Genomic DNA, 22,601 nt, shown 5'->3' with positions numbered 1-22,601 from the left:
CCGGTATTCTTGGTGAAATGTTCTCATGATCGAATTTACAGTTGATCATTTCAGATTTGGGTGAACTAATCTGGCAGCCGCTGCCACGGTAAGGCCTCTTTTTACCACATGGTCAACGACGATAGCCCTGACTTCATTAGACATAACAGTTCCCGTCTGCCTCCCTCACTCTGATGTCCACCTCTATGACAAGGCCATTACCCACCTCTTTGGCGGGACCCATACCCACTTCTTTGGCGGGGCCCATACCCACTTCTTTGGCGGGACCCATACCCACTTCTTTGGCGGGGCCCATACCCACCTCTTTGGCGGGACCCATACCCACCTCTTTGGCGGGGCCCATACCCACCTCTTTGGCGGGGCCCATACCCACCTCTTTGGCGGGGCCCATACCCACCTCTTTGGCGGGGCCCATACCCACCTCTTTGGCGGGGCCCATACCCACCTCTTTGGCGGGACCCATACCCACCTCTTTGGCGGGGCCCATACCCACCTCTTTGGCGGGGCCCATACCCACCTCTTTGGCGGGACCCATGCCAACATCTCTGACAGGCCCTTTGTCCTCTAGCTCTTTGATTTCTTCCTCTCCCTTGCTGTCTACCCTGCTCCACTTTAAAAGTAATTGCAAGTGTTCACACACCCTCTTTTATATGGTGACCAATTGTGGTTACCACTATGTGTAATCAGTTAGCAATAATGAGCAGTCATTATATATGGGTATCTTGTATCACACATGTCATTTAGATGTTTATACTTTACAAACACACATTTTAGTTCTGTAGTTCTCAAAATCCATATATAGTAGACAAAACAGTTTAAAATCTATATGTTTACCAAACGGATAAGTGATTAACAACTAATGGCAGTTGGATTAAATGATGGTCAAATGTATTTAAACAAATGAGCAAAGAATCATATGAAAAGTATTGTGAGCATTGCATTGTGAAAGGCAATTGCTATATATGAAAGGTATTTCTAGATTAAACACTTATTAGGTTTGCTGAAAGAAAATCTGTTTGATTTTGTGTGGTGTACTTAGTCAATTGAAAATATCCTTAAACTTTTGAAAAACAGTCTCATTGATGATCTGTTTTGAGTTTTGTACGAAGAGTTGTGAAATTGTACCACATACTAGTCAAAATAGTACCAAAGTGATAAAAAAAGGACTGTAATTGAATATTCATGTTTAGACACACAGTTACCATAATTTGTTCAAATGTGTTAATGTCCAAAATGAACATAAATTTGGGTGAACAAAATATTGGAAATATTGGAAGGGACATCCACAAAAATATTTTTTATGTAATTTGTTTTTACAGTAATTACATCGATTTGAAATAGCACATTCTTTATTTTCTTTTTTTGCATTGTGTCGTATATGTGTGCATTCGTCAAAATCAATAAATCTATACAATTTGATTTATGATCCACATCATTTACTTGTCAGGTATACTACTGTACTGTAGCACTACCGTAGGTGTTATAACTTGTGCTGCATTCTTTATATCCCATGATGGACAAACCGACATCTGCATGTGAAGCCACTGCACTGGACTTTGCAAGTTTGATCAACGATTAAGATATGAAAAGTTTTGATTCCATGTGGAATAGCGCATATTTTTGTGTACTTTTTTTTTTTTAAACACAACGATTTGGTGGGATTTTTTTTTTTTCTCCTGCAGAATAAAATACAGAGTAAGTCAACTAAGGAACCATGGATGGCACATGTCTTTTTTTGATAACATTAAACATTGAATCAACTCTCTCCCCGTCATTTGTCCATCCTTGAGCACTTTTCACTTCTTGCTGCAGTTTCTCCGTCCAGATTCGAGTGCATCGAGCTCTATTGGCCAAGTCACAGAAGGGGGAGACAGACGGGGAAAATTCCTCCGTGGTGCTCAAATTTCGCCAATCTAATTTTCCGCTCCTCCTTTGTCTCAGTCGGAACACTGCCGTCTCCCCTCTGCCTTTTGGTCATCACCCGCTAACATGGTACGTTTGGGGGAAAGGAAGACATCTTCGTTTTTATAAATACTTAAGTTTCTTCAGTTTTGTTTTGACTGTCATGCTGTCACTGAAGCAACTGTATTATTTGTGTTCTCCGCAGATGTTTCGAAGTGTCGTTTTATGTCTACTAGTCGCAGTCGTTTGCTGTCATGCTGAGGTAAATGCTTTTTATTATTTAGATGTAAAAAAATATATACGTTCTAGAGTACAATTCGTCTGTTGACAAACAAATGTTTTCCTTTTTTTTCAAAAGTTTACTTTGTAATTATTTGGCTTTTGTACATAATCCAACAGTAACGTGCTTGTCTGATTGGTCAATATAATTTGGGACAATCTGATGCGTGTATATTTTTATATTAAATAACTAAACACAGTCATTTAAAGAAGACAAAGAGTCCAGAAAAAGAAGAGGCGGAGCCTTGCACATCTGTCCGGCTTCAAAGATGTGATGTCAACATTCACTAAACCAGTGCCTTTGAGTGCATGTTGTGTGTACATTATGTCCCAATGAAATAGCAGCCTATTCTAATTGGCTCCAAACCATCAGTATCTCTATGAATCGTCTTTGTCATACAGACTTGATATGTCATATATTTTGGAGAACATTCAAAGATAATTAACGTGCTGTCTGTCTGCCATTTACATCAAGAAAATCACGATCACTGCTGTTGAATGTACTTCACTTCAGCATAGTTTTTTTTGGGGGGGAGGGGGGTTGTTACTTCTGATTGGTTGCCATGCAGGAACAGTTGTTCACAGTTGTTTGTAGAGCCTGCCACTTAGGTCATTGACCACCAGTGTAGTATTGCTGACATGTTGGTGGCTCTGGCTAAGTTTATGGCAGTTGTTAATGAACTGCTCTTGTGCTGTAGTGGCCAGAGAGGTGATTGATGGTCCCAGAGAAAATAGACCAATTTAACAGACAATTGGGAAAGACAATGAGGATTTTTTTTTGTCGCACCACAACCACACACACACAAGCGCTGCAGTTAGGCAAGTGTGCCCACCCACACACACACACATGCACAAACGTAGGCACGCACACACACACACACACACACACACACACACACACACACACACACACACACACACACACACACACATACATACACTACCAGTTAAAAGTTTTAGAACACCTACTCATTGAAGGGTTTTTCTTGATTTTTACTATTTTCTACATTGTAGAATAATAGTGAAGACATCAAAACTATGAAATAACACATATGGAATCATTTAGTAACAAAAAAGTGTCAAACAAATATATTTTATATTAGAGATTCTTCAAATAGCCACCATTTGCCTTGATGACAGCTTTGCACACGCTTGGCATTTTCTCAACCAGCTTCACCTGGAATGCTTTTCCAACAGTCTTGAAGGAGTTCCCACATATGCTGAGCACTTGTTTGCTGCTTTTCAATTACTCTGCGGGCCGACTCAAACTATCTGAATTTGGTTGAGGTTGGGGGATTGTGGAGGCTAGTGCATCTGATGCAGCACTCAATCACTCTCCTTCTTGGTAAAATAGCCCTTACACAGCCTGGAGGTGTTTTGGGTCATTGTCCTGTTGAAAAACAAATGATAGTCCCTCAGAGCCCAGACCAGATGGGATGGCGTATCGCTGCAGAATGCTGTGGTAGCCATGCTGGTTAAGTGTGCCTTAAATTCTAAATAAATCACAGTGTCACCAGCAAAGCACCCCCACACTATAACACCTCCTCCATGCTTTATGGTGGAAAATACACAGGCGGAGATCATCCGTTCACCCACACCTCGTCTCACAAAGACGCGGCGGTTGGACCAAAAATCTCCAATTTGGACGCCAGACCAAAGGACAAATTTCTATAGGTCTAATGTTCATTGCTCGTGTTTCTTGGCCCAAGCAGGTCTCTAATTATTATTGATGTCCTTTAGTAGTGGTTTCTTTCCAGCAATTCAACCATGAAGGCCTGATTCACGCAGTCTCGTCTGAACAGTTGATGTTAAGATGTGTCTGTTACTTGAAATCTGTGAATCATTTATATGGGCTGCAATTTCTGAGGCTGGTAACTCTAATGAACTTATCTTCTGCAGCAGAGGTAACTCTGTGTCTTCCTTTCCTGTTGCGGTTCTCATGAGAGACAGTTTCATCATAGCGTTTGATGGTTTTTGCGACTGCACTTGAAGAAACTTTCAAAGTTCTTGAAATCTTCCGTATTGACTGACCTTCATGTCTTAAAGTAATGATGGACTGTCATTTCTCTTTGCTTATTTGAGTTGTTCTTGCCATAATATGGGCTTGGTCTTTTACCAAATAGGGCTATCTTCTGTATACCTTGTCACAACACAGTTGATTGGCTCAAACACATTAAGAAGGAAAGAAATTCCACACATTAACTTTTAAGAAGGCACACCTGTTTGATTGAAATGCATTCCAGGTGACTACCTCATGAAGCTGGTTGAGAGAATGCCAAGAGTGTGCAAGCTGTCATCAAGGCAAAGGGTGGCTGCTTTGAAGAATTTCAAATATATTTTGATTTGTTTAACACTTTTTTGCTTACTACATGGTTCCATATATGTTATTTCATAGTTTTGATGTCTTCCCTATTATACCACTTCAGAGCCATCCAAGAATGCCCTCAGTGGAAACACTTGTTTGCTCTCCTACACAGAGCAACTTGTAAAGCTCATTAAGGGAAAGGTTGATGGTTTTCACTGTGTTCTATGTCAGTTTAAGGTTTCCCCCTCTCTTTCTTTCTCTTTTGTCTCTGCCTTTTCCCCCCGCTCTCTCCCTGTCTGGCATGTTTCCCAGATTCATAGAGCGAGAGAAGGAGAGCGAGAGAAAGAAAGGGAGAGAGAGAGAGAGGGAGAGAGAGAGAAAAACAGGCAATTTCTAGCCCTATTAGGGGGGCCAATTAGTCTCAAAATGTGGTCTGGATGACTGAAGCTGTTGCCTGGACGGCTGACAAGGAACACAGCACAAATGAGTGCATAACCGCCAACTGATAAATGCAACCTTGTGGTGTAGAAAGGCGATTTACAGCAAGGTTGTCTTGTATTAACACAATGGTCCAGAACTGTTTAGAACTGTTCATGGCAGTTCACACGTTTATGAAGTGTGCTAGCTTGTCCCTACTCAACAGTGTGTGGTTGGAACAGTGCTCTGCTTAAGAATGTCTTGTCCTAGAGTGTCTCCTCCTCCTCTAAACATCTGTCAGCCATTAGCTCACCGTCTCCGCCTGCACAGAGCAACACAGGAACGCGCCCGTTCTGCCATGACACCACTCAGCACCATCCAAAGACTAGCCAAGGAGAGAGGGGGATGAGTTAGAGACAGAAAAAGAAGAGTTTGAGACAGGAGGGTGGAAGAAAGTGGGTAGGAGAGAGAGAGAGTGGGATGAAGAAGTGAGGAACAAGAGTGGGAGAGGGAGATATAGGCGATGAGAGTTAGTTGAGAGACTGGCCGGGGAGTAAGGGTGGGAGGATGGGGGAGAGGACGGGAGAAGAGGGGAGCTATACACAGTTAGGGGGAGAGGAGTTGAGTGGACAGAGCTTCTCAAGGATTTATGGGAGATGGTACAGTATATATACAAGGCTTTTGGGTGGATGAGAGAACCACTGTAACGGCATTCCATTCACCCAGCATGAGAACGAACTTGAAACAATAAGGCTATAGGCTGATTAGGCTGTTAGAGCCTGCCTTTTTTCTCATGACATCACCTTGGATTTATTGGTTCAAACAGCCGTTAGGAACGAGACACTCTATCTAAACCAATCACTTTTAATACAGTGAATGAATTAATGAATTTGTCAGAGACCATCAAACAATGAATGAGAGCCTGTGGAATGCCTATTTATAACCTCTCCAAGTTCTCATTAATGAAATATTTTAATAAAGAATGAATGATGCAAATCTATCTACCAATATTCTAATTTAAATGCATGGAATTCTTTAAATGCTCATTTTAGAGCGACAGACAAATGAAGAGACTACGTTCTACAGTAGCAGCTCCGACACTGCAAATTCAACCGCAACTTCCAAGAAGATCTGTGAGGAGAAATGGAAAAGAGGGAGAATCAGAAAGGGCGTTCTCAAATAGAATTTGTATCTAAACTTTTTAAACACGGGCCGAGTTGTCAGTGCTCAGGTTGAACGTGTGAGTGGAGGAAAATGCAGTGAGTTCTTGGGTTAGAAAGCTGGTCTTCTTGGATGCGAGCCGAGGCGTGAGAGAGCCTATGAGGAATTCACTGCCCCCCCTTAACGCCCTCTTAGCTCTGTAAAGCTTAATGTGAAACGCGTGTTTTTTTGTCAGAGCAAGACGCTCTGACGAAATGTTCAGGGACTCAATGTTTTTATTTATTTATGCAAGCATACTGCTTGTTGGGAACGCAAAATAAAACAAGAAAGTAGAATAAAACTCATTGCCAGCTTTGGAAACAACAGGGATTCATTACATAATGAAAGATATATGCGTTGACTCAATTCACTTTGTCCGGTACCGTTTTAGGTAGCGACTATTATCAGTACCTATTGACCTATCTGATGCCCCGAGTCAGGGTCTAAAACTGAGAGGTTAACAAGTCACACTTGTCAAAGAATCCCTTTGTGCTAGCGTCTTCTAATCCCGCCTCTCGTAAAGTAGTGGACACAAAACCTGTGGTTAAGCAGCTGCTTCTTCTTGGAGAAGTCTCGTAAAGACTGATATGGAGTTTACAAAGTTTCACTCCCAGCTGGGCCACCTCAGGCCAGATGTCCTCTTACAAGCCAGGGCCACACATGGTCACCTCCTCCGTGATCAGAGCCCTCTGACCCCCCCGACCCCCCCCCCCCCCCCAGCAGCTTACTTCCCAACATGGTGATGGTTTCACACACAGCTCAGACCCTGGTGCGTGCATGTGTCTTAGGGCTGGGGATTCCCAGGGACCTTCTCGATACGATATTATCTCGACATGTATTGCGATTCTCACGATTCTATTTGTATTGCAATTCGATGCTGTGATTTTATTGCGATTCGGCGTTTCAAACATGTTGCTCGCCATCTGCTGCAGACAAGAGGCAGCCATGATAAAAATGAGTTTTGATCGTTCATGGAAATAAAAGTGCTGAAAACAAATGGGCTCCCTGTTTAGAAAGAAGACAGAGAACAAGCTCTGAAGGAACGCTTTGGCGCAGCTACAGCAAACGAGCACAAAAATAATATTGCAATGTTGTTAAAACGATACGATTTGATATATCGTCAAAAATAATATCCCAATATGTATTTGTATTGTTTTTTCCCCCCATCACTAATGTGTATGTGCGCTCATGCATGGGTGAGAGCATTCCAGTGTGTGAGGGCGTTTGTGTGTGTGTTCGTTCGTTCGTTTGGCGCGCGTGTGTGTGTGTGTGTGTGTGTGTAGGCTAAGCAGCAGGAGCTGGGCTGTGCAAGTGCTAAATGGGTCAGCATAGCTGGAGCGAGCAGCCATGGCCCTGGAAGTCAGAGGGTTTGTCTGAGTGAGCAGTCCCCCGAATCAGGCCTTTGACCTGGGCAGGAATGCCTGGTATGTGGGGTGAGCTCTCTCATTTGGGCCTAACCTGGGCGATTGACTATAGTAGAGGGAAAGAATGCTGTTCACTTTAGACACACTTATTAAGGCACGACTTAACTGATTGTTATTGATTTGTGTGTGTAGTTTATACTAAAATCATGATGCTATGTAGATGGATCAGGCAAGTTTGAAGTTGATCTGCAGTTACATGTAGTTCTGTACTGTATGGAACGTACTTGCTGGAAAAAGTACCCAATTGTCATACTTGAGTAAAAGTAAACATACCTTAATAAATTACTCAAGTAAAAGTGAAAGTCACCCAGTGAAATACTACTTGATTAAAAGTCTAAGAGTATTTGGTTTTAAAAATACTTAAGTAACACAAGTACATGCAATTGCTAAAATATACTTAAGTATCAAAATTAAAAGTCTAAATCATTTAAAGTTCCTTATATTATGCAAACCAGCCTGCACGATTCATTTTTTCTTTACATTATTTTGGCTATCATGGCTGTGCTCCCATAGGATGACAATGCCCCCATCCACGGGGCACGAATGGTCACTGAATGGTTTGATGAGCATGAAAACATTGTAAATCATGTACCATGGCCGTCTCAATCACCATATCTAAACCCATTTGAACACTTGTGGGACGTTCTGGAGCGGCGCCTGAGACAGCGTTTTCCACCACCATCAACAAAACACCAAATGATCAAATTCCTCGTGGAAGAATGGTGTCGCATCCCTACAATAGACTTCCAGACTCTTGTAGAATTTATGCCAAGGTGCTTTGAAGCGGTTCTGGCTCGTGGTCGTCCACCGCCCTATTAAGATACTAAGTTGGTGCCTCCTTTATTTTGGCAGTTACCTGTATATTCTCTCTGCAGGGAGACAAGAGGCCTTTCTTTGCTGTTTGTCCTTCTGTTTAGATGTATAAGGCCCCCAATAGCCACAGACACAGCCTTACATGAGACAGGGCTACGGTACAAAAACAACATTTCCTCTGCCTCCATATGTGACTCATATGTTCAGTACACTGTGGGCCTAGTGATTTGGGTCTTTGTGAGTTATGAAGTATAGACATGACACGCGCTCCTCTCCTGGGAGGCACTTTAGAATTCAAGAGTATAATCAGGATAATAAAGAGTACAATCAGCCTCGACAGCCTTTTTACTGGCTTTCAAAGAGAAATATGACATTGGCAATTCCATTTTATGTAAAGCCATTTGAAGCTTTGATGACGAAGGAACTTGAAGTTACAGATAGGGTGTGACTTTGGTTTGTCATTGAACGGTATCTGTCCATTACTCATCCAAAGGAGCCTGCCCACGCACGCACGCACGCACGCACGCACGCACGCACGCACGCACGCACGCACGCACGCACGCACGCACACACACACACACACACACACACACACACACACACACACACACACACACACACACACACACACACACACAACAGAAAGGAGAGAGTATTTTCTTCCAATATCTTCATGACCTAAATGCAGTAATAGTTTATTATAACTCAAACCTTAACACTGTTGTTTTTTTGTCGTGTGTGACCTCTCCTTGTTTTAGAAAATATTTATTTGCCAAGTAGGACGATGAAAGTGACACTTCCTTTGTTTGAATCGAAGGAAACCATGTTTGTTTGTTTTGGGGACTAGGTCTGTTTCTTGTCTATAACTGGGCGCTGGAAGGTTTCTCCAAAGTGATCACTCACTGTTGTGTAGAATTGTGTACTCATTGTGTTTTGCTCACAATCCGTCCACATTCACTTCCTGTGTTTGAGTCCTACAGGTATCTAGTAACTAGTGTTGCTGGTATGAACCTCACAGAAACTCAGTGTAGGCCTTATAGTTCATTCTGTCTGTAAAATACCATTATCCAATATATATACAATAAATTGATGATGCATAGTCATTAGTCATAGTTTAGTGTAAGTCGTGGTCATCCCCACTACAGTACATCCCAAGTGATAACTCAATCATGAAGTTTTAGTCTTGGCACTGGTTTGAGTATTTACCACAGTTGGAGAACACAGTTGCTCTCCTCACCCTGTGGAGGGACCAGACCCATGTTTGCTGTCTGTCTCTCTGTTAAAGTAATCACTGTTCCCTGTGTGTTCTTTCCTGCATGGCCTGTTCTAAGCCTCTCCCTCCAAATGACTCAACGTGGCTGTGAAATAAAGAGCAGAAACAATTATTATCCCCGTGTAGCCATTTTAGCATCTTCCCCTGAGGCCCCTCCGAAGGAGCTGGTGGAGCCAGAAGGTTTTTATTGTGAAAGCCATGTAGGCAGTGTGGTGTAGAATTGTGTACCCGTTATGTTTTGCTCACAGTCCATTCACACTCACTTCCTCTGTTTGAGCCATATGGGCAAAGATGGTGGATAAATGAAGATCAGGGCGTTTACCATTGGGGGAAAAAGTGTCAGTCTCCAATAGACACCAACGCAATAGCAGGAGCGTCTGGTCTAGTTAGTTCAGTGACTTTCATTGAACCAGAAAAAAAAACAGGAAGAAAACAGTGATTGGGGTGTCTCGCTTCCTTTTCCGTCTCTGTTATGGGTCTCCAGTATCTAGCTCTCTGGATACACCAGAGAGGAAGAGGCGATGCGAGAGCATTTACTCTGCCCAAAATCTGTCCACAAAAATAATACCAAGAACTGAGGGATGTTGATATGTAGGTCAATGAGAGAGTGTCGAATTTGGGGTTAACCGGAGTTAAGTTATACTCGGATAAGTGGGTCATTTAGAAACGAGGTTCCTTGGGTAACAGATGGAAGGCTCTCTCCCCAACTGGTTGGTCCTTCCAACCCTATTAAAGCCATGATTGGTTTGGTATGCCCCTGACTTACAGCTTTCTTTTTTCAGTGTCTTGACTTTGCCCTATAAAACAAGTTCGGATTGGATGGGAGACTCACAGGTTGGACATGCTCCCAAATTCCTCATCTTGGCTCTGCAGGGGAATGTTTGCGCCCTCGTTTCCCTGAAGTGGCTTTCTTCTTGTTGTCTCCCACTCACGCTATCCATCTCCCTCTGGACACACAGAGAGAGAAGTCAGTCCAGACCAGATGCTCCAGCTGGGAATGCAAATCTGTGTGTGTGTGTGTGTTCAAGTGTGTGTTCAAGTGTGTACAGCTCCTCTGTTAGACAGCTCGAAGATGGATGTATTTTTTACCATCAGCTCTTGGCCTGTGGACCGACCCTGCCATAAATCTTCACGTGGACTAATGAAAATAACACGCCTGAGACAGGGGGTCTCGACCTGACCTGCGTATGTGTGTGTCTGCGTGCGAGAGCGTGCACTTACTGTACGTGCGTGTGCATGTGTGTGTCAGGCCTAGGATCAAATAGTATTCAAAATCATTTCAAATGTTGGGCTTGATTGGGCTTGCCTGGCTCAATGGAACCGATAGAATCAAAAAAACTGCAAACCCTCTTGTTTGTTTAGCTTATGTATAAAATAGTGCGTATGTCTCTATAAGGAGGGATATATAGAGAGAGAGATTCCACAAGGCTGTTGGTCACTTGTCACTTTTTTGACTGCATATCTTTTTGTCTGTGAAAATCTCAAAACACATGTCAGCCAAGCAGTGACATACCAGCAGATACTTATGATTGTTACTTAAGTAGGGCTGTGTGGCCGGGCAGGAAGAGTAGCTGTGGCTGTGTGGACCCGAATGGGGATCCTAATAAAATACCCCAAAATATCAATGGTGAGAGGTCAGGGGTCACTAGGCTCAGGCAGCTGGTGATCTCTGACCCCCCGTCCTGCCATCTGTGACGCCAGGCTGCAGTCTGTACATGGTCCCCCATTGGAACCCCCTCATATATGCATAGAAAATATAATATCATATTGGTGCCATGCAGATTCCAACTTGAAGGTGTGGTATTGTGGTATACTGGAAGAATAGAGGGTCTCCCATTCACCATCCTGACCCACTACTCTTTTGGGGTGGGGTTTACTATCCTTGTGGGGACTAGAAGTCCTCACAGGGATAGTAAAACAAGGAAAATAAAGACAAGTGGGGACATTTTGCAGGCTATTTAGGCTTAAGGGTTAGAGTTATAATTAGTTACGGTTAGGAGTTAGGTTAAGGGTTAGGAGTGGGGTTAAGGGTTAGGTTAAGGGTTAAGGGTTAGAGTTATAATTAGTTAGGGTTTAGGGTTAGGAGTTAGGTTAAGGGTTAGGAGTGGGGTTAAGGGTTAGGTTAAGGGTTAAGGGTTAGGGTTAGGAGTTAGGTTAAGGGTTAGGAGTTAGGTTAAGGGTTAGGAGTTAGGTTAAGGGTTAGGTTAAGGGTTAGGAGTTAGGTTAAGGGTTAGGAGTTAGGGAAAATAGGATTTTGAACAGGAATCAATTGTTTGGTCCCCACAAGTATAGTTAAACAAATGTGTGTGTGTATATATATATATTATGTGTGTGTGTGGGTTTGTGTGGGTTTGTTTGTGTTCTTCAGTCACCTGGACACTCCATGACATACTGGTCCAGTGTCTGTCTGTCTACCATCTGCCCTATAAAAGTGCTGGTGTCTTTTGTCTGACTGTGTTGGCTGAGAGAACATGTGTCGCTATGCGTGTGTGAGGGCATTTGCTGAACCATTGTTATGTTAAAGTCACTGTGGCTTAGCGGCCCTCGCTGTGAATGGAAGGTCACAGGTCAACGGGCTGTTCAGACTTCCATCTGCAACTGGGGGTCTGGATATCAGTCTGGAGGATTTAGATAGCAGACAAGCTCTCTCTCTCTCTCTCTCTCTCTCTCTCTCTCTCTCTCTCTCTCTCTCTCTCTCTCTCTCTCTCTCTCTCTCTCTCTCTCTCTCTCTCTCTCTCGATGTGTTTGAGTGTAAAAAGTCTATATATATATTGAAATGACATGTAGTGTTTCTTAAAATGTAACATATATCAAGACATCTGAAACAGAATGTAATGGTATACACATTAGAAAACCTACCGCTAGGAAGTGAAGGGCATGTCGCCATCTAGTGACAGCCTTCATGAAAGCATGCATACTGTCTGTCTGTCTGTCTGTCTGTCTGTCTGTCTGTCTGTCTGTCTGTCTGTCTGTCTGTCTGTCTGTCTGTCTGTCTGTCTGTCTGTCTGTCTGTCTGTCTGTCTGTCTAGCCAGTGAGTAAAATGTGGTCACAGATACAATGTTATCTGACACAAGCCAAGTAGACCAGGTTCCAGTTTTCTGAATCTAACATTACTCAACAATTGTATAATAATGCATGTTTCTCAAATAAACCTAAAATGACTGCAACCCGGTCAAGTTTTATACCTGTAAATCTAGCTATTTTAGTCAACACTAGATGGCGGTGGCCACCTTCGAATAGAAACCTTCCCTATTACTTATTACTGTTAATTCTTATGCATTTCCTTAGTGTTTCCTTGTATCTTTCAGATAATGTAGACTAGAAGAATGCATGTAAGAAGTGGAATGTAATCTCAATTTCTTTGCAGGAGGAGATGTTGATTTGTATTTATATAGATGTCCATACATCATCACACAAGTAGAAGGCATCAGATGTATAATCTCCCATGTCTTCTGTGTCTCTGCCTGGAGGAGGGGAAGAGCAAGTCCAGGGTGTGTGCCAATGTATTCTGTGGGGCTGGCAGGGAGTGTGCTGTGACAGAGAAAGGGGAACCTTCCTGCCTGTGCATCGAGGTGAGTCTTAGCCTATACACACACACACGCAGGCATGCATGCACGCGCTCACACAAACACACACACATATGCACATGCACACGCACGCACACACACACACACACACACACACACACACACACACACGGTACGCACATGCATGCATGCATTCTCACAAATACACACACACATTCCTGGCAAAGACCAAGTGTCTCACTGCACAGATTGAAAATGGGTGCTCTCTCTCTCTGTCTTCAGCAATGTAAACCTCACAAGCGCTCTGTGTGTGGCAGTAATGGTAAGACGTACCGCAACCACTGTGAGCTCCACCGCGACGCCTGCCTGACCGGCCTCAAGATCCAGGTGTACCACGACGGACACTGTGAAGGTAGGGGACCCTGAAAAGAATCTCCAGGTTGTCTAAGGCATAGAAATATATTACTAGAATGGACAAAGCCCCTCAGACCATACACATTTCAATGAAACACATATGTACACTCAATATGACTGCTGGTCTTCCCATCACAGAGCATTACCTTGAATGGGAAAGTCTGTGCCGGGAGTTGTATTTCTGTGTTCCAACGGACAATCTGCAATAAAGAGGAGGTTAAGCAAAGTGTTTGCAGTTGTTTTGATTGTGGTGTGATTTCTTTCAGAGAAAAAGACAGACAAAGCTGTTGCTGCTAGCCCAAGTAAGTATACTGCTCAAGGTCATGAGGCCCATTGTCTCAGAGAGGTTAATGAATAATTGATTAATGATAGCAGTAGGTTAATTTTATACTATCCTTGCATGCACTGTGAAACGATACACTGTTGGATATTCCTTTACACTGTCACACAACAGCAATGCGCTCAAGGGAAACACACACACACACACACACACACACACACACACACACACACACACACACACACACACACACACACACACACACACACACACACACACACACACACACACACACACACACACACACACACACACACACACACACACACCCAGCCCCCACCCAACACACACACACAAACAGCAGTACTCTCACATACTTAGTTCCAGTAAAAACACGCTGTAAATATGAGCGAGTCTGTATAATCATTCAGCTGTCTGCATACTGACCCTCTCTACTCTCTCCCTCTCTGCCTGTGTAGTCGTGTGCTACCTGGCCAACAGGAACGAGTTGCGCAGCCGGGTCATCCAGTGGCTGCAGAATGAGGTGGTCCCTGGCGGCTGGTTCGCCAAGGGCTCCAACTTCTCCAACATCCTGTTCAAGTACTTCAAGGTAGGTCGGACTTGTGCGTGGTTGGGTGGGTAGGTGTGTGTGTGTGTGTGTGTGTGTGTGTGTGTGTGTGTGTGTGTGTGTGTGTGTGTGTGTGTGTGTGTGTGTGTGTGTGTGTGTGTGTGTGTGTGTGTGTGTGTGTGTGTGTGTGTGTGTGGGGAGAGGTAATGATACTTTCGTAGTTTAACTACTGCTGTAAAATAATGGAAAACTGCAAGGAAAAGTACCGAACAGCTCACATTATTTAAAGTGGAATGGAGTTGTATTTATTTCTAGTCCTGTACTTCTAGAAAGTCCTCCTCTGTCCTCATCTTAATAAAACGGCTAAGATTACAATCCGTTAGCATGTATGGACTACTTAATGACTCTGTAAGCAGCAGAATGATACATTTCACTTGCAGCAGCTCTACGGAGACAGAATCAGTTGAAAATTCCCAGAGTTCTCCCCCTCTGTCAGTTAGTTATCTTGTTTGTTCTGTGGGCCAAGCTACACAGCATGGAAAAGGCCCCACAGCAAGAACAGACTGTTTAACGTTCTTCCCACTGCCCAGCACTTGAACACATAACAGCAGTTATGCAACAGCTCTCCTGCTCTGCCCCCCCCACCGAAAGAGTCAAGATCATCTCCGCCTGTGTGCCTGTGTGGTTGACACTTTTCACAGAAAGCCCATAGAGCTCTGATGGTCGTCTCCGCCATTTCTTTTCATACTCTATAAAATTATAAAAATGTATGGATGAATATTCCTACAGGACTATGACAATGGAGACTCCCAGCTGGATTCCGCTGAGTTCCTTAAGTTCCTCCAGCACAACGACACAGCCATCAACATTACCTCTTATGCTGACGAGGAGAACAACCGCCTGCTCAGGTGAGCCCCGACCACTGGCCAAGGGTCAGTAGCGCCCAGCTGTCAATCATGATAGGTGTAATGCATTCTAAAGGCATTGATGATGCATTGTAAGTCATGCGCAATAATGTCTTATAATCATGTCACAATGATGCATTCACTTCAAGTAGTAGCAACGTCATGATTGTTTATCTCTCAACATATTGGTATCTCGGTAATGTAGGTTTCTGTGTTGAATAAGAGTGCTTACTTAAAAGACTAACGACTGTACCTGGCAACCATTTGATTTCAATTGCTGCTTGAAGAGAAGAGAAGCTATCTCCACCAACACATTATCATATTATAAATGGGGCTCAGCACTTAATGAGCTCCCTAAGCAAATTAGCAGGGTTTTAATTTCCAGCGCCAAATCAGCAACTTAACTTCAAAATAAGTTAAATACCCATTTTCTGGGACTAACACTAATTGAATTGTGTTGGAGCAATTGAAAGAAATGAAAAGGCCACGATGAAGCTACTGCTTGCACTGCTAATAGGTATTTGGTTGAGTTCTTTCAGTGAATCGGTTATTGCCATATTGATATAAAACTACCGTATACAGAAGCAATGGCAACCTGTAAAGTACATCAATATATGCTATTCAAATTCTGTGGAATTCAGTTGTTCACTTCTTGCCCTTATCAAAGTTGTCTAACTCTGATGTTGAACTGTTCAGTTGTTAGTGTCTATTCACCCTGCTGCACCTTTGCAGCCATGGTGAGTGTGCTGTAGATTACTACAGTTGTGACTGTATGGAATCATCAAAGAATGTAATTGATAAGACTAGGATGAGGGATGTGGATTTGTTATATCACAGTTGTTTACATGGTGACCTCGAGACGGTGTACAGGGGCAGGGGGATGGGCGATTTGGGAGGGGGGGTTGAAAGTGCTGTTTTGGCAGTTCTGCTATGGTGAGGCGGCTTGTTTTGATGGGAAGTGGTGCTGGGTGTGGGTGGCACTGGGGCTGGGGCTCAGTGGCACCACACTGGCTGTCCCGTGGGACCATACCCCTCTCCCATGCATCATGGGTCTGGGGGCGGGCGCAGAGAGCGACACGGGGATTTGGGCAGTATCAACTCTCATTCATGTGTGGAATCTTCCTCCCAATTTGTGTCGGCTGGCTATCTGGGGTCATCTGTGAGATCGACCAGAGTTAAAGGGCAACTGGACTGGCATTAGGCCCAGTCTAAGGAACATTGAGGAACATTTACAGTGCATTCGGAAAGTAGTCAGACCTCTTCCCTTTTTCCACATTTTGTTACGTTACAACCTTATTCTAAAATGGATTAAATAAATAAAAATCCTCATCAATCTACACATAATGACAAAGCAAAAACAGGTTTTAAAAAATGTTTGCAAATGTATTACAAATAAAAAACAGAAATAGCTTTTGAACGGGGTATGGTAGGAGGTGCCAGGCACACCGGTTTGTATCAAGAACTGCAACGCTGCTGGGGTTTTCAACGCTCTACAGTTTCCCGTGTGTATCAAGAATGGTCCACCACCCAAAGGACATCCAGCCAACTGGACACAACTGTGAGAAGCATTGGAGTCAACATGGGCCAGCAACCATGTGGAATGCATTTGACACCTTGTAGAGTCTATTCCCTGACGAATTGAGGCTGTTCTGAGGGCAAAAGGGGGTGAGGGTGCAAGTCAATAATGTTTTGTCAACTCAGTGTATATACATTAGCTCCAGTGAAATGGTAGTAACAGTAGTCTGTTTTACTGTATTTCCCTCCTGTGTCTTATTGGTCCTATTGTTCATGACCCCACCTCTCCTGTTGGTGTCTAGGAGCCTGTGTGTGGATGCCCTCATCGAGCTCTCAGATGAGAACACGGACTGGAAGTTGAGCTTCGATGAGTTCCTAAACTGCTTCAAGCCTGGCTTCAACCCACCAGAGAGAAGTAAGACTTACACCATATACAGTATCTTCCTGTTATGTATTTTTCTATGTCCCATGTTCAATCCCTACGTTTAAAAAAAATTTGATTTGATTATTAGACCATTTTAAAAACATTAAAAAAAAAGACACGTTCATAAATGAAATACTGTTACCAAAGAAAATATAGATGAAGATGTCCAGAAACTGCTTCTCCAAAAAAGATCCCCGATTACGCTTGTAGGCAATGTCATGGCAACGTTAGCTATCTATGGTTATGCGCAGAAACACGTCATCGGGTCTATAGGTTGTGCCTATAGATTGAATGTCACGCCTGCTCCCGCTCTCAGGCTACCCAGCGGTACGCACTCCTGCCACCATCATTACGCACACCTGCTTCCCTCGTCACGTGTCTCAGCGATCATTTGGACTCACCTGGACTCAATCACCTGCTCTCATTGCCTTCCCTATATCTGTCTGTTCACCAGCTCTGTTCCCCGCTTTCAGCATATTGTCGTCATGTCGTTTTGTTCCCCCCGTTCTGACACTGTTCCTGTCCTGTTCCATGTCCGTTCATTAAATTGTTAGGTTCTAATCTTCAGAGTAAAAACTCTACGGACACTATGAAAGCTTAACCAAGTTTAGTCTTCCCAGAGGATCAATACAGCTGCATCAGGCGACCACGTATTCACACAAGCACTGATATTTAACTATGAGTCTCCTCCTACACATCTGAACAGCCAATGCACCTCTGTTGCTAGACAGAACCTTAGTGATATCTGTTCTTCCTCACTTCATCTGACCTGACCTCTGCCCCAAAGTGATCACTCCTCCCCAACTCACGGCTTTCATGGTGACTGGTACCAGACTGTGTTTCTTCTCCTCCCATAGCATCCCTGATGGCTAACAATAACATATCCTGACAAAATGTAAACGTTATACATTACCCTCTTTGCCTCAGTGACATGAATACGTATATTTCATATTCTCAGAACCCAACAAAATGTTAAACTCCCTGTACCTGCTTCTCGTCATCAGCGCCGGTTCTTACATTTAAAGAACATTTACAAATAAGGAAGAATTTTCACTTCTCCTACTGATTTCCCAAAACCCGGTCTGGTCCGTTGAGACTGCTTCGCACGGCGCTCCCGAAAGTATTGGCCACTTTGATCTCTGGGTTTGAAAACTCTGTGCTGTTACTGATCAACATGTCATTTCCTGTGATGTCCATTGACTTCCTGTTATCTGCTTCCTGTAGAGTGTGCCCTGGAGGATGAGACCTATGAGGACGGGGCAGAGACTCAGGTGGAGTGTAACCGCTGTGTCTGTGCCTGTGGGAACTGGGTCTGCACAGCTGTGACCTGTGAAGGTGAGACTAGCTATCTTACACCTGCCCTTATAGTAGGCCCTTACTTATCTGGGTCATAGTGTGAGGGGATTGTGCGCTTAGATTAGTTATGTTCTTTCTCTCTCCCTCTCTCTATTTATGTCTGTCTCTTCCCTCGCTTTATCTCTCTCTTTGTTTCTCTCTCTCTCTGTCCGTATTGGCTTGTGTCTCGCTTCCTCTGTCCCCCCCTCCTCTCTATCTTTCTCTCTCTCTCTTTTTCTCTCTCTTTTTCTCTCTCTCTATTTCTCTCTCCCTCCCTCCCTCCCTGCAGGCACAGATAAGGTGTCTGCTGTGGAGAAGACTGAAGGTGCTGACCAGGAGATGACAGAGGAGGAGTGGACACGGCGAGTGGCTGAGCTCAACAAACATCAGGTTAGTCTGGAACCATGAATAGCACATTACGTTTCACTGCTACTTGTTAAAGGGGCAATCTGCAGTTGCTACATACATTTCTGGACGTATAAATAATGATATGGACCCATTGATTCTTAAAGAGTATAATTTGTAAATGCCTCATGAGCTTAGTTCAACTGTCACACTCCATCCGAACCCAAAATGTAAGCTTGTTTAACTCCTATCTTTGTAATCAAAGTAAATGTAAACAACATTGTATAGCCTCAAAACATGGATAAACTATAATTCGGATATAATGGATGGTCAGTCCTTACATCCATAGCTCTGTCTATGAATTTGAGAGTGGTTACAGTACATTTCTCCAGCCCATCCCTCAGCTTTTAATCAAAACACTTAAGAAGTGTTATTGTTTCAATTGTGGATTGCCCCTTTAAGTAACAGTATAGGTCAATGAGGCTGTGTACTTATACAACACACACACCTGTACTTAGAACTTTATGAGGCAATTACTGTAATAATCAGAGCCTATATTTGGCTAAGTTTACATGCCCATGCTTCTAGGTATGTCTCACTTTTTGGCTGCGTCTTTACTGTACATCAGACCTGGGTTTTGCTTTCTTTTTAATACTAGGCACATTTGATTGAGCCTGCCTGGGGTGCCAGATGGGCGACGTTTGCACATGTGGGACTATTCCATTGGTTCCATTGTGTCAGGCAAGCTCAATCAAGAGCAGCTAATGCATTTTAAACGATATGAACCCATGCTGTATGCACTGTGTATCATAAGGGTACGTGCACTACAGTAGCCAATACTCTTGTTCCTTTAACTCCTGTTAGGAAACTGTGGAGAAGATGAAAGTGAGCACTAAGGACATTTAAGAGAGAGAGCGAGAGAGAGAGAGAGCCCTCTTTCAGTCCCACCATCAACAATCACTATCTGGCTGAAGCTTTGGCGCTTGTACTGTTGCTAAAGAAATGCATCACTATTGTTTTTAGTTTTTATATTTTAAAATGTTAATTATTATGATTTTTTTTTTAACTGTACCAATGTCTATTATAATATTATTGTGTAGAGGGGAGACTAGTTGAAGTGTGTGTACTGTACCTACAAACACAGTACTGTTATCCTATTTGAGTAACACTCCGCAGCCTTGGTAAGAATCCATGTCACCTAGTGGTGGGTTAATATTTCTATTCATTTGAGTTAATGTGTTGTTTTTGTTGTCTGTCAGTCAAACGAGCTCATCTGTAGAAAAGAGAAGAGTGTGTGAATTGGACATATAAAGAAAGCACACGTTGTACGAACCACTGAGAGAAGAAAATGACTTCACAGTGGCCACGTCACATACCCAGCCACGTCACAGAGGATTGAGATGAGCAATCCAGCGAGAAAGCATAATCAGATGCTTTGACCTTACAGGGTGCTCTTCCAGACACCTGGGTATTTTATAGGGCCAGTAAATCACATGAAGGGTGAACACATGGCTGAGTTGTAAATGTACCTGAGTACCATTGTAAATCCATCAACAGACTGATTACACTTGCCTGGCAGTGTTACTGCTCATATCATCTCTGTAATATATACAGTAAAACCCAACGACCCATAACATCTGACGGTGCCAGGGTTCAATCTGTTAGGAAAAGGACAATTAAGAAAGTCCTCAGTCTTAGACAAGAACATGTATTCCATCTCTATTTTCTGATCTCTGCACCAACAATATGACTAGAATCTATGATTAGATGTGTGCAGGGTTTCCTCTTTATTTCAAGGTAAAGTGATGATGCTAGGGTTCAATCTGTAGGCTGCATGTCTATACTGATGAGGTAATGTTGTCCCATCTATTTACAAATGTCTTTTCTATCATGGGGTTGTGGAGTTATTACTCCATAACATGAATCGAATGCCAAAGCACGAGCCTGGATACTGATTTGGATTGTGAAGTGAAACTGAAGAATTCAGTATGGATCCAGGCTACCGAAACACATAGATGGTGCTTGTTTGAATCACTGTAGTGACAGTACTGTATTGCTAGGAGAGTTCGTGATAACGTTTGTGTCTCCTTCTCAAACCCAGCAATAAAGTTGATCAATTCTAGAATGTTCGGGGGGAAATATTTCAAGGATGCCACAGATGTGAACGAACTAGAAAAATATGTTGATGTAGTGGATGAAATGTAATTGTGGATTTGTAATGTACAGGATAATAGTACTTCAGTGCTATGGGTCACTCTTACTAATTTCAAACACACGAGTGTGTGGTCCGTCTGAGACAAACATCATCTGCGCATGCTTTGCCAACAGTACTGCAATTCATTTGATCGTTGATGTTTCGTTTGGAAGCTGATGCATGTCGGTCTCTCGGGATATAGGTGCTTGGATTGGACGACTTTGTTCGGCACAAGGATTGGGAAAAACTGCCAAAACAACTTCTACAAAACATTTTTGATGGCATAACTGAAACCAAAGTTGAAATGCAAGATACCTGAAGTACATTATGGGCAGTACCTTTTAGAAAGTAAGTGTCTTACATTTTCACTGAGACCCAGGGGATGTCTGTCACTATGAAACCATGCCAAATGTATGGTCGAATTGAAGTTGGTAGCCTGTGTTTCTTTTGTTTGCTATGTGTTATTGTCTCACTTTTAGAATAATACCAGCTCACTATGTTTGCTGTTACAGGATACTTTTAATTAAACATTAACTCCCTGTTGATTTTTAAGACTACTGTACTGTCAAACAGGTATGCAAGCTTGATACATGTCAATAAATACATTTAATAGATGTACTGGAATGGTTATGCACATTTTTATTGATACACTTTTGATTGAATGTGTGTGTACTGGGTGTGGTATATGGCCAATATACCACGGCTATGTGCTGTTCTTATACACGGCGCAACGCAGAGGGCCTGGATTCAGCCCTTAGCCGTGGTATACTGGCCATATACCACAAACCCCCGAGGTGCCTTATTGCTATTATAAACTGGTTACAAAGTAATAAGAACTGTCACGATCGTCTTGTGAAGAGAGAGGACCAAAACGCAGCATGTGAAAAATAAGACATCTTCTTTTTATTTGAAGAAGGAAAAACAAAACACTTTACAAACTAACAAAACAACCGTGAAGCTACAAAACGAAAGTGCGCGCACACACAAGCTACTAACGTTTAGACATAGACAATTACCCACAAACACCTAAAGCCTATGGCTACCTTAAATATGGCTCCCAATCAGAGACAACAATAACCAGCTGTCTCTGATTGAGAACCAAATCAGGCAACCATAGACTTTCCTAAACACCTACACTCAACCATAGACATACCTAGACACATACACTCAACACAAACCCATACACTACAACCAACACCCCCTATACCATATAATCACCCAAAACACACACATACCCCATGTCACACCCTGACCTAACTAAAATAATAAAGAAAACAAATAATACTAAGGCCAGGGTGTGACAAGAACAGTAAAAAATAAATGTTTTGTCATACCCGTTGTATACGGTCTCATACACCACGGCTTATAATGGTCATTATATCATTTCACATGTATTTTATGATTTCACATGTCTCCAGACCTTTGTGACATAAGGTCTACCACTAAAACTAGTAGGGCATATTACAAAATATTAGATATG

At 42.9% G+C, this 22,601-nt stretch overlaps 1 protein-coding gene across 1 annotated transcript; it reads left to right on the top strand.

The window, feature by feature from the left end:
* The first annotated feature begins 1,802 nt into the window (after positions 1–1,802).
* Positions 1,803–21,739, top strand: LOC139566167 (follistatin-related protein 1-like). The gene is made up of 11 exons (XM_071387144.1): positions 1,803–1,992; positions 2,108–2,164; positions 13,085–13,186; positions 13,424–13,553; positions 13,822–13,857; positions 14,315–14,445; positions 15,193–15,311; positions 17,126–17,238; positions 18,472–18,582; positions 18,872–18,972; positions 19,792–21,739. The coding sequence occupies exons 1-11, from the start codon at positions 1,990–1,992 to the stop codon at positions 19,831–19,833; spliced, it is 945 nt and encodes a 314-aa protein (XP_071243245.1). The 5' UTR covers positions 1,803–1,989; the 3' UTR covers positions 19,834–21,739.
* Positions 21,740–22,601: the final 862 nt, after the last annotated feature.

The sequence above is a fragment of the Salvelinus alpinus genome, chromosome 38 (genome assembly GCF_045679555.1).
Source record: "Salvelinus alpinus chromosome 38, SLU_Salpinus.1, whole genome shotgun sequence".
Taxonomy (NCBI): domain Eukaryota; kingdom Metazoa; phylum Chordata; class Actinopteri; order Salmoniformes; family Salmonidae; genus Salvelinus; species Salvelinus alpinus.
This window is presented reverse-complemented; position numbering and strand designations above follow the sequence as displayed.